This window comes from Copadichromis virginalis, linkage group LG16, assembly GCF_057382275.1.
Source record: "Copadichromis virginalis isolate Kocher_CV1m ecotype Utaka linkage group LG16, C_Virginalis_male_GT1.1, whole genome shotgun sequence".
Lineage (NCBI taxonomy): Eukaryota > Metazoa > Chordata > Actinopteri > Cichliformes > Cichlidae > Copadichromis > Copadichromis virginalis.
The window spans coordinates 18,554,446-18,567,215 of NC_140633.1; the positions used below are offsets into that span (position 1 = coordinate 18,554,446).

General features: G+C 40.0%; 1 protein-coding gene across 1 annotated transcript; it reads left to right on the forward strand.

Annotated features, from left to right (window-relative positions):
- Positions 1-6,105: 6,105 nt before the first annotated feature.
- Positions 6,106-12,549, forward strand: atp6ap2 (ATPase H+ transporting accessory protein 2). Its single transcript, XM_085435719.1, has 9 exons — positions 6,106-6,236; positions 8,725-8,855; positions 8,965-9,093; positions 9,186-9,281; positions 9,375-9,512; positions 10,870-10,923; positions 11,022-11,171; positions 11,262-11,381; positions 11,692-12,549. The coding sequence occupies exons 1-9, from the start codon at positions 6,161-6,163 to the stop codon at positions 11,884-11,886; spliced, it is 1,089 nt and encodes a 362-aa protein (XP_085291845.1). The 5' UTR covers positions 6,106-6,160; the 3' UTR covers positions 11,887-12,549.
- Positions 12,550-12,770: the final 221 nt, after the last annotated feature.

Here is a 12,770-nt window from a genome sequence, read left to right on the forward strand (position 1 = left end):
ACAGCCTTAACAAAACTGGACAACAAAAGGTTGGAACGGCACTTGGTCTGAAAACATTGTTGCTGACCATGTTCATCCCTTTATGACCACAGTGCACCATCTTCCAGCAGGATAACGCTCCATGTCGCAAAGCTCTGATCACCTTAATCTGTTTTCTTGAACATGACAACTTACTTCAATGGCCTCTATCGTCACCAGGCCAGATTTGAAATGGGAGATTCACATTGTGAATAAGCAGCTTCAAAAGCTCCAGAAACTCTGTGATGCCGTCATGTCAATATGTTCGAAATATATTCACTATTTACTATTGTTTGAGAAATGTTTTCTAAATCCACAGTGTCCATCTTCCATAACACGAAAACGAGAGTGGGAAGCACCACAGGCACGTGCAGTGGGAGTTTGCCAAGAGCACGTATATGTTACTTTATTCACATGTTTAGGTCTTGTAGTGCTGCTGTGTTTCTGTGGCACATAATTCTGGAAATGTATATTTCAGCTAAGCAGTTTGGAGCCAGGTGATAAGGTGAGGTTGTGTTTGATAGTGTTATTTCGTACTGTAAGCCAGCTGTCACTCAGGAGTTACCGTAGCGATAAGCAACACGTGTTTGGCGTCACTGAACAAATAATCCACGGTAACATTTCAGCATATTGTTACTCAAGTGGTCCGGGATGGGACTCAAAATCTCGTCTGGGCTCTGCAGGTTTTTGTTTTTGCTAGACTCGTGCTATTGGAGTTTTAATAGACAACATTTTCTGCCACTGTCTCCTGGAAGATATTTATAATGTTTCACTCCATGTGAAAAGAGACAGAAATGCTGTAAATTTGTTCAAAAACAAAAAGAAGACCACTTCAGACTCTGGCTGCTTTCCAACCCCTGCACAGTTGGCCCATAGCCAGTGAAGGTGGTGAATGTCAAATTGGTAGTTTCAGAAAGTCAGACAGGTGTGGAAAAAGGGGGTTTCCTAAGGCATCTGAGCATTCGGTGAGCATTTCTGACAGACTGCACAGACGCCTTTACGGTATAGGAATAACAGTTGCTATCCAGGGCTGCGGGCAAACTATAAAATATATTAAAAAAACGCAATGCAATTGTCAGCTGTGTGCACTCTACTAGATAAGCAATGATTGCATGCACGTTACAGGGTTTGCTGGACTTGTAGGACTAGCCCACAGCCCCACAGTGAAGCAATCTGCAGTCTGCATCACAACTTCCACATCCCCTAAATGTTTAGATTAACATCGACACATCCGTTCAGGAAATAAATATCTGGATAGACAGACTGCTGTGGATGGAAACAGCAAATTGCAGTACATGAGCATAAACCAAATCAAGTTCTTCAGACAAAGTTAAAGATAAAGACAAACTAATATCATTGTGGGGATATAAGATGATCTTAGGACTTCTTTTTAAGTCCAGCAACATCACTCAGAATGCTCAGTGTGACTGCTTGCTTTTGCTTAGGTGAGGAAAGTCTGAGATGAACTGCTTTCTGCATGCAGGTCGAGAGGAAACGGCCCATTGCAGATATCCTGGTAAAGGTGTCAGACTCGTGTCAGGTGTCAGAGTCTGTCAGACAGCTAATTTAGATGCTGAAGGCGTTAGTTTGTCAGCTGAGACTCTGAAGAGTCATATCCTGAGGCAGAGGTTGCAGGAGGGTCACAACTCAGTGTCAAGAGGATCTCTACTCTGACTAACTTCCCACTTTACTCAACAGCAGGATGTAATTGCAGATAAGGGCTTTGTCTCTGAATATAAACCTCTAATAAGCACTTATTATGGGCACTATTAAGTGGAAAAATTGGGATGACACAGAATACGGCGTGGATATGCTCGTCACCCACGGTGAAGGCTTTGTTTCTTCCTAATTGTCAGTAAAATTCATTAGAATGGAGCCAAGCAGACTGAAAAATGAACGGTTGCGTGCAGCTCGATTTAGTTGGTAATGTCTGAATCTTGGGGTTTTTCTCCATTATTAATGAGCTCCCAGAAATAGTCTGATGATTTAACTGATTTATGGAACTGAAAAATCTCAAGCAAGTGTTGTGATAAAATTTGATCTGCAGTGTCGATAAATCAGCGCTGAAAGGTCTTTTAGCCACTGCAACCCTGACAAAGGACAGAAAGAAAAGCTTACCACTCTTACTAAAAGGCAAACCAACCAGGGGGCCATTTCTGAGTGCCACTCTGCATGCATTCTACTTTTCTTTTCCTGTCAAAGTGCATTTGGATGGCTTGTTGACATCTACAGGGATGCAAATGGACACACTTCAGCTTGTGCACAATTCTGACATGCTCTTACTTAACCCTCAGTCATTTTTTTTTTCTCTATTTGGCACGGCATTCTTATGAAAAGTCATGTTTTCTCTCAGACATTTCTTGGGTTCGATTTTCGAGCTTTGCATGGAACGATTTGTAATCATTTTAGAATTAAGACAGCATAACGGATACCAGATGACTTTTTTCACCGCATCATCATCTCTGGAGATGATGGAGCGGTTATCTTATTTTGACACAGCCCTCAGACTTAGGGATAAAATCACGGCGACTTAACACTGAACGTGTGGAAATACGGAACTGCCTTAGGCCAAGTCAGAAAACAGGCGTGTGCTTTGCTTTGTGCCAGCTTCTAAACAAACCAGTAGGGCCACAATGATAAAGGTCAAATACTGATTGAACATATCCACAACTGGCAAGTTTTGTGTGCTTTGGTTACTACATTGATTTGGACCCTGGTTACACCGCATTCCCAACAATGCTGACAAAGTGCAGCTGTAGAACCATTTCCGTCCCTTTGAACATCTTTCGATGTCATTTCTTCTACCATACATTTTTAAGTGCTGAGCTATCACCAGCTTTTCTGTAGTCTTTTTTCCCCCGATGAAACGCTCTGATCAAGTCATAACTTAAGAATTCAAGGCGTGTAGATGAAAATGAGGAACTGCCAACTGTAGTTAACACACAACTCACACTCATTTTCATATCTTAGTGGGGACATTTAATTGACATAATGCTTTTCCTGGCATCTTACCCTAACCCTAACCATGAAAAATGAATGCCTAACTCTAACCCTCTAAACCTAACCATAACCTAATTGTCACCCTGACACTAAAACCACATTTTGAGTCTCAAAAATGCCTTCAAACTCATGGGGATGGGCATTTGGTCCCCATAAGTGACAGTTGGTCCCCACAAGTATAGTAACAAACACACACACACACACACACACACACACACACACACACACACACACACACACACACCTTCTCCCAAACATAAAGACAAAGTGCATTCGATTCCATTTATTCCTGAAAGACTGAATCTCTAACATAATGGAGACCACAACACCTGCACTTTACAGCAAGTTTGCTGCTGGTTTTAAAACGAAAGTAGCATTAAGTAGCGTTTCTATTTTTGTCTCGATTTGCTGCCTTTTATTTTATGTGTCTGTGTGTTTTTGTCTATGCTGTATATTCACGTGCTTTTTATGTGTCTGATTATTGATTATCACTGTTGATTGTCAGCATATAGTGGTGGTCTATGGGTTTATGTCTGTTTACAAACCATATTTCTCCCATGATCATAATAATGTTCAAAGGAACAAAGAGAAAAAAAACCTGGATGGTTATTTCACTGTTTTGTGTAGCTATAAATATTGTTGGTTTCATCATTTAACTATTAATTTACAGAGGAAATGAAAAATATTATTAATGCCCTCAAATTTACAATTTTATCCACAGTAATTCTAGTTTGCAGATATATGAGTCATTAAAATTTTTTTTTGTGTACAAGGCCTTTGTTTATACACCAGCAAGACAATTATAGCAGAGTAAATAATCTCATATATCTCACAAAAACTTGTAAGCCCTCCAGGGGATATGTTTTTTAAAGATAGGATAAGAAAGGCTTTATTTAAGGCAAAGGTTGGGGTGGAAAATTCTAGTTTTGACTCATCAAAACAACATAGTTATTAAAAAGTAGCTTTAACTGGGTAGAAAAACAGTATAGCTTAATTACATAAAAAATCGCCCAAAGAGCTCAATTAAATAGAAAAACAAAGCAAAATAGAAACTTATTCTAGTTTCTTGCAAGAGGTCACCACAGCAGATGGATCTGCATGTGTAGTTTAACAAAGATTTTTCCTCTGAATGCCCTCCATGACATAAGATTATTCATCAGCACCACAGTGTTTCCTCTTAGTCTTGAGCTTTCAGGTGTGAAGCAAAATAACAAATAATAATAATTTAAATAAATAATTTACTGCATAATTTAGGAATTCTGTTGTTACAGAAGTTGAAATCATCATCATCATCATCATCATCATCATCATTATTATTATTATTATTATTATTATTATTATTATTATTATTATTACAGCTAGGTGGCCAGTTGGTAAAGGGGTTAAAGTGGAATTTGGCTGTAGTGGCTCAGCGTGGGGAAAAGAATGACACCTGAGAATCACAAGTCAAAATTCTGAGAAAAACGTCAAAGTTCTGACCTTAATCTCAGAATTTTGACTTTAATCTCAGAATTCTTACTTTATTTCCTCAGAATTCGTCAAAAGAAAAAAAAAGAAGACATGCCCACTTTTTTTCTTTTCCAATGTTCCTTATCCTCTTCCGTATCCTCCGTACTTGTCAGCTCTAAATTTCCAGTTTATTAAATATCATTGAGCAATCCTTACCTTTAAACATGGCTAAACTGGACACTACAACACAGTGTGGTGTCGCAGAAGTGGCGAAAAGGTGAAGCTGAAACGGTATGAAAAGAAAATTAAACTAAAAATAAATGCAGCAAAATTTGATAAATGAACATGCAATATGTTAGTTGGGCCTTCAGCTGCAACAGTAGTACCAGCAACAGCTCAGTCTCATAGGCACCGGAAGCTGTTCTTGCTAGCACCATCCATTGAGAAGTGCAGGAGGGAATCCCAACAACAACGTAAGGAAGAGGTGAAATTAGCCTGGTAAAAAATTATATGGAAGGAGATACTTAGGAAGTGAGCGACTCGAGGGTTCCAGTAAAATGAATGCTTACTTTTACTCAAATCCACCATGACACCTCATGTAACATGTAAATTTAAGAATATTTATTTTTTGTTACTTTTTAAACGTTATTTCTGTCTCTAGTGGAGTTTATTTTATATTGTTCTATCTTTTTAAAAATATATATATCTTATTATATCATATTTTTTAGATGCTGGGTGACTTGTTTTTTCCTCATCGCACTCACTTCATTGTAATGTTGACCCAGTGTTAACCACAGGTGGCTAAAGTGCAGACCTTCCTTGCTTGAGTTGAAGTACAGATACCCGTGTTAAAAGCAAACAAACAAAACAACTTTACTCCAGTAAACCCTGAAGTACTGAAGAAACTTCTTTACTCAATTAAACATGAAAGGTACCGGTGTTGGAGTTAATTCGGCGTTGGTTTTGTGCGCAGAAACATTGGGTAGGATGTTTTTCCAGGTAGGATGGATCCCAGAACACCTGGGCTCCAAAAATGTACTTAAAGTAAGACAGTAAATATTAGCTCCTTGAAGGACAATTCTTCTAAGCATTTTTGTACAAAGGTAACTGAACCTTGTGCTATATTAGTGTAATAATAAAATGATATTAGTGCATGAAAATACAAATATTATTAAAATATACACTCTATTTCTAATTATTGTAATGAGCTTGAATGGGTGATGCAGAACACATGCAGTGAAAGATAATTTAGGACAATGACTATTTTTGTTGCGTACATCATAGAAAGTGACTACACCACTAACAATAAAATGAATACAGTCAAGGTTACCGTGGAATTCAGCACGTAGGGGAATCCTAAGAGCTGTGTAGTGGCTCGGTATTGGGAAAAGAATCAAGTGAAGTAGAATAGCGCAATAAAATCCATAAAGCAATATAAAACAAAAATTGCTAACGAAATACAGTAAAACAGAAGCACAGCAAATACTAGATAAGATTAAGGTGTATATAGGGTGTAAAGTTTAGTTGAAGTATAACTACGATGTAATAAAATCTCCTTGGAGAAACATCACAGCGACGTTTGGTCGTCAGCGAGTGTTGTTTCCCCTCCAGTCCAGCAGGCGGCGGTAGCGCACGTGAAGTCCTACAAGAGCGAGACGCAGGTCAGCTGATCGCTGCTGTAGAGGAGAGAGAGATGTCTGTGAAGATCTTGCGAAGGATGGAGTCTGTTTTTACCGTCACTTTGACCTTCTACTGTCTGTTCACAGTCGGTAAGAAATACATAATAATAGTTTTTCATTACTGACGTGTTGGGGTGTTTTCCTCCCCCCCACGTATTTACGTGTAATAGTAAAGTATCTTATATGCGCTGAATGGCAGGTCGCTCGCCGAGCCCGGAACATTGTTAGCGTTGCCGTTTAACTCATTGTAATATTTCTGTGGCCAGACTCGTACGACCGTGCTAATATAAACGAGGAAAAGTGGAATAATAACTCTGCGGATGCTGAGAATCATTGTTCGGCTTTGGACTATCATCAAGCGGAAGACCACAGGGTTAGCTTGTTGCTAACGGAGATTATAGCTCAGTCGCTTCTTAAAATCTGCCAGTGACGACGAGGACGTGGTTAATATTCGTAAGGACGAGGTTGACAAATCCGTCCAGGTCATGTAAAAATGAAGAAAGTACTAAATATACGGCTTCCTGGTAGAGGGTTACGATTTTACAGAAGCCTGGGTGGTCACGTGACATGCTCTACGCCACTGGTTCCCCTTTATTCACCATCAGCTCTCTGTCACGAGTTCTTCCTTCATCCACATGAAAGGTGAGGGGCGATAGTTACTGAGCAGGCTGCTGCTTCTTGTGTTTGCTGTAACAGTGAGAAACTGTGCGCCATCCTCCAGCAGCTCAGGGCTGACAGTCAGTAAATGTTATAGTGTTAACGCCTTATCACTGTTTAAATACTTTTAACTGTTTCCTTATTCCTAAGGGATTTGCAGAGATTTTTAAACTGTATGCCGTTCCAGGCCTCCCATTTATCCAGGCTTGGGACTTCCATTGTATCAAAAAGTGATTGTCTGCCAAAAAATTATTGCCCACATTTGAACTGTTGCAAATGACGTGTTGACCTATAATATGTCAAACATATCTCTAATGAATGATATCAAGTCATTTTGAGCCAGAATGAACATTCCTGTCACAAGGTTGAAGACGTAGAAGTTTATATATTCTCTCTTTGTCCATGTAAATTTATCATGTATATTAAAAATGTCTTTTTCAAGAGATATCTGACCAGTAGGGTAGCAGAAATGGCAATCACAGTGGCCAAGAAGGACCGGATTGATTATAATGTAGGAACAGTAAGGCAGAGTCATGCAAAACAGGTAATTTCTTTAATTACGCATATCCAACTAAGCGTCGCCGCTATATTGTCATGGTGGACAGGTCTGCAGTCTGTCACAGGGCTAAGGCGCAGACAGACAACTCTCATTCACACCTACAGACACACTAGAGCCTACAGTTAGTGTAAACCTGTGCATGTCGTTTGACTGTAGAAACCATGCAACCATCTGCAAACCCATGCAGACTCCATAGGCTGGATACAAACCAGTGAGGCCACAATGCTGCCCTCTTTGGAAAAACAGCAAAAAAGAAATATGTGTCATTATGAATCACATGTGATATTTATAGATGTAAAACAGTTTACTGCCATGAATGTGTCAGTCTGGTTCTAACACTAACAAATATTGGCCCTCTTGGTTTGGTAAGAAAAACTGACATTTACTTGGAGTCATTAACCCTGGTAAACATAATTGGCTTTGATTTTATTGTAATGTCCCACTTTTCATAATTATATTGTAATGTTTTGCTTTCATATGTAGCTAATAGATCTAGAGGATCTAGATTTACTGCTACTGAAGCCTTGAAACAGATACTTCAATCAATCAATCAATCAATCAAGGCTTTATTCGCCACGTGCAGGTTGCCCTGCAGTGAAATACTTTAGTGCGAACAGCTCATGAATTTCAAAGCAGTTCTACAGTCCAACACTGGTCTCGCAATCTGTTGGAGAGCCGCGAGCGTCGCCATACTTGCGCTCTGTGATGTTGTCATTCTTGTGCTCAAAGAGCCGATTCTGAGAACTCACGACTTAATGGTCAATATGTTGATAAAAATCACTCTGTATCTGTGACAGGTAAAAGAAATGGTACAATACAAGAAAGTATTCCTGTGTAACCCGACTGGATCGTCTTACTCACTAAACTAGCCTGAGGGGTGATAGCTAAAGTTCTTGCTAGATGGTAAATATTTTAAGTAATGCTGTATTCACTGAGTCAGTATTCAGTACAGGAGCAAAAGAAGTTTCCGGACAGAATTGGACAAAATTCGTTGTAATTTAATTTTTAAATCATTCACAGAAAAAGTAGTACATGTGCCATTCTTTCAAAAACTTGTGCATGTTGCCATGTGACGCTTCTTTTTGTTCCTTTTGTGGGAATTTGTGATTGCAAAATGGCCACATTTTAAAATACAAAATTGGGCAATGAGTTGGATACAGAAAGTGCACCGGGCAACAGATAGTGACTTCACTGGTTATTTTAGTTTTGTTTGAAGTTTGGTGGTGATTGGGATCAAAAAGAAAGCTAAGCTAATAATTATATTTGTAGGTGGTGATATTTTTTTTTGTCTTACTTTAAAAAACAAAACCATACCCTATTCTTTTCCACTTAGATTTACAGTCATGCTGTTTTTCCCCTCAGGTGTCCATGGAGACAGCTTCACTGTGCTGCAGGCTCCAGAGTTTGTGTCCTTCCAGAAAGGTGACTGGCCGGTTTCTGGAGAGAAGATTCCAGACCTTGTGGCTTTAACCATGGGCTTCTCAGTTCAAGAGGTGATTCGTTACTTCAACTCATGCTCCACAGTTTTATTAGTGTTATAGAAGAAGACTAAGCTCATAATTACGCCAGCTTAAGCTCTACTATGTGTGTCCAATTGCACAGGATCTATTGTGGCCAGGCCTCCAGGCTGGTCCGTTGTTCCAGCGGCCCCGGGCCAACATTCTTGTTGTGGTGAGAGGAGTGGATAGCCTGGCTCTGCCTCAGAGCGTGGCCTCATATCCCCTGGAGAATGTAAGTATGACCGTTTTTGTGCATCAGCTTTTTATCTTGGTATAAATAGAAGTGTAGACCTGTATATGAGGGTGCTATCTTCTTTTCTGCAGCCCGTTCCCTTCACCATGGATAGTGTTGCAGAGACTGTACACTCTTTGTTTGCTGAGGACACCCCTGTAGTCCTCCAGCTGGCCCCCAGTGAGGAGGTAATAAAAGTCTGCTGATGTACTTCTTATCTGAGACATCCCTCTTGAGGCACTGTTAGTTATTTACTTTGACCTGTCTTTCATTTCTTTCAGCGGCTCTATATGCTCGGCAAGGCCAATGCTGTGTTTGAGGACTTACCCGTCACGTTGCAGCAGATCCGGGCCCGTCTGTCCCAGGATGGCTCAGTGCTGTCTTCTCTTCCCCTCAACTCTCTCAGCAGAAATGCAGAGGTCAGTTCTTAGCCACGTTTAAAACCAAAAGACTTAGTTCTTACTAGAGATGGACCGATCCGATATTACGTATCGGTATCGGTCCGATACTGACCTAAATTACTGGATCGGATATCGGAGAAAAATAAAAAATGTAATCCGATCCATTAAATATCACGAAAGCACCTCACAAAACTTGCAACGCGCCGTAACTCGCCTCAGAACGTTAGCACGTCGGAGCAGTATGCATCACGTGATAGAGCGGCTGTGGCATGCGGGACCTGTCGGTGGTCTGGATAGCATGTGGAGCTTCGCTAGCAACCCGGCATTTCATCTCCGACAAAGTTATCCCCGAGAGAAGTAAAGCAAGTGTGTAAGTCCATCTCTGAATGTTTGTAAAGCATTCCTGCGTTAAGCTTAACAAGCGATATATGGAGCGACTGCCTCCTCTTGCTGCTACTTCAATCATGAAACTGCTTAACGATCAGCTGATCGGCTTTTCTGTCGCGAGTCCGTCTCTCTAGTTTGCTTTTGGCCCACTTTGCACCAGAAAGAGGAAACCAGCGGCTGAACAGCAGCAGCACGTTTAAGCTTGATCAGCTGTTGTTAGAATTTATTTAATATTACTTTCTACTCCAGGATCCTTTTCTACGTAGCTGACGGCTGGTAACTGTGCAGGGGCGGATCTAGCAAAGTTTAGCCAGGGGGGCCGATAGGGCATGAACAGGGAAAAGGGGCACAAAGACACACTTTTCTTTATTCTCATTTAAAATGTCTAGCTTTTAATAAATAATTATCCGAAACTTACACCCAAAGTTTTAATTTGATGTAAAAGGAATAGAAGTCCATTACTGTATATAGAAACTATTAAGTCTACGGTAATATATATACCCTAGTAAGCTATAGTACTTTTTCCTTTGGGAAGGTACCATCTGTGCAGTCTGCAATTTTGCTGAAGAAAGATGTTGAATCTATTTAATATTTCTTGAAAAATAATTGATTGGAGTTGGAACCCTATTAGTTAGGTTGCTTAATATTTATGCTAAGTACTCTTTAAAATACCAGAATAGGGAGGATGGTGTAGGTTTAAGTTTATTAGATTGATCAGTATTGCTGAACTATGAAACATTTTTTTTTGCATACAGGTATAACAGAATAGCTTTAGTGTAGTTGTTGTTTTAAACTTGAGTATGAACTTATACAAAATTCAGCAAGATATTTAAAAAAAACAGTTTTGTTGATTAAAAAACACTGTATCGGATTCATATCGGTATCGGCAGATATCCAAGTGGTATCGTGCCATCTCTAGTTCTTACTCCTTAGTTAACCAAAATTCCTTCCTTTGCCTTTCTTACCCTTTTATTCTTATTTTTGTTAGGCCGATTTGCTCTTCCTGTCTGAAGTCCAAGTACTGCATGATATCACCGCTCTGGTGAGTTGTTCCCTCGGACTGAAGCAATTCTTTCCACTTACAAAAAAAAAGGAAAAAAGAGTTGTGTTTGACGCAAATCTTTTCTTTCCCTCCTGTAGCTGCAGAGACACAGACATTTGGCTAAGGACCACTCCCCTGACCTGTACTCGTTGGAGCTGTCTGGCTTGGAGGAGCTGAGCCGGCTCTATGGTCCAGACTCCCCTCAGTACCGCGATGCCACGGCCCTTCTCGCTTCTGTCCTTCAGAAGGTTAGAAGAAGATCTGAAGAAGCGATACGCCTCTGCAGCTAACAATTTAACCACATTTTAACCGTGTGCGTTTTTGTTTTTTCATTTCAGTTTGGGCAGGATGTGTATGGTCTCTATGGCAACAGCTCTGTGGTGGAGGTCGTTACAGTGAAGGCCTTTGAAGCTCCTTTAACCAGGAAGTCCCGCTCAATCCTGGAATCCAGACAGATTGTAAGTCTGGGTCAACCTACTTTTTAATATATATATATGCCAGAGGAGATACTTGCTGAACATGACATAAATGTACCAAATTAGAATGGGTTTATTTACATTTCAAGCACATTTTCTGTAACACATGTAGTTTAGAGGTCTGCGTCATGTAGCAGAGAATAGCAGCAAAATTACTTTTCTTTTCGAGAGGCGTTCATTCAGCTGTGTGGTGATTCTGAGTTTGTTTTGTTTCTTAGCTGCGGACACTGACACTTTAAACTAGTTCCAAATAGCTGTTTTAAATTTCTTGACTACTGCAAACATTTTTCAGAGTAACCGAGGCAGCCTCTACAACCTGGCTCACAAGTACGACGTCGAGTACGCCGTGGTCTTCAACATCGTGCTGTGGCTCATGATCGTTCTCGCACTCGCTGTCATCGTCATCGCTTACAACCTGTGGAACATGGACCCGGGCTACGACAGCATCATCTACAGGATGACCAATCAGAAGATCAGGATGGACTAAGTTCTGCCTGTCAAATCTCCTGTTGTCACCTTAGAGCCCTCTAGTGAATGTTTGTGTTTTGTGTGAGGTCTCATTTAGTGAATAAACTGTGAGACTCTGATGGGAGGAAGACCGTAATACCACTCACGTCTTTGTTTAGAACTCTGGCTGCAGAACCTACAAAAATATTAACATTTCGTTAGCGGCTCCTCAGTTTATCTACAGCGGTATCGTTCTTCATGTCCTAAGAGAACAAACTGAAACTTCCTCTCTATAAACTCACAGCATTCCTTATAAATTTAACCACTCACTATCTGTGTCTCATCTGTTTTTCTTGGTGATTGAAGTTGTTTTTTGTTGTTGTTGTAAAAAATATATTGTAATATGAAAGAAGGAGATTTATCTGGTTTCTCTGTGAAATTGTTGTGCTTTTCTTTCTGTGGGAAACAGTTTTAAGTTAAATGAAATTTTATGTGTATATATTGAATATACAAATGCAACTGTATGAGAAACGGCTGTGCTCTTGTAAAAAGATGTCAAGTAGACTTCAGCGTGCTTCTATTCTAGATTACAGATGTGTTGGGACACAAATACTGGATCTAAATGTTGTTTGTTAGGATTGGATTCGAATAAATGAAGCTCTGTAAATTGCAATATGTGAATGACAATAAATTATTAAATGGATCACCCTGATTTTTATTTACTCCTATATACCACACACTGTGCATAATTATGAAGCTTGATTAAGGTTTTATCTAGTATCTACTAGACAACGCCACTCTCCTGGGTTCTCTGCATTGGCCTCCTGCACATGTTATTTTATTTTAATATTTTACTGGCCACTTAAAAGTCTCCTGGATTTGGCCCCAAGCTGCTAACAGTTATTGACCCCATATGAGCATGAG

Excerpts from the sequence above, each read along its gene's own strand:
- atp6ap2 (XM_085435719.1), top strand. The coding sequence starts at position 6,161 with ATGTCTGTGAAGATCTTGCGAAGGATGGAGTCTGTTTTTACCGTCACT. Across the intron at positions 9,094-9,185 it reads CCTCATATCCCCTGGAGAAT|CCCGTTCCCTTCACCATGGA; the intron begins GTAAGTATGACC and ends TCTTTTCTGCAG. Across the intron at positions 10,924-11,021 it reads TGCATGATATCACCGCTCTG|CTGCAGAGACACAGACATTT; the intron begins GTGAGTTGTTCC and ends TCCCTCCTGTAG.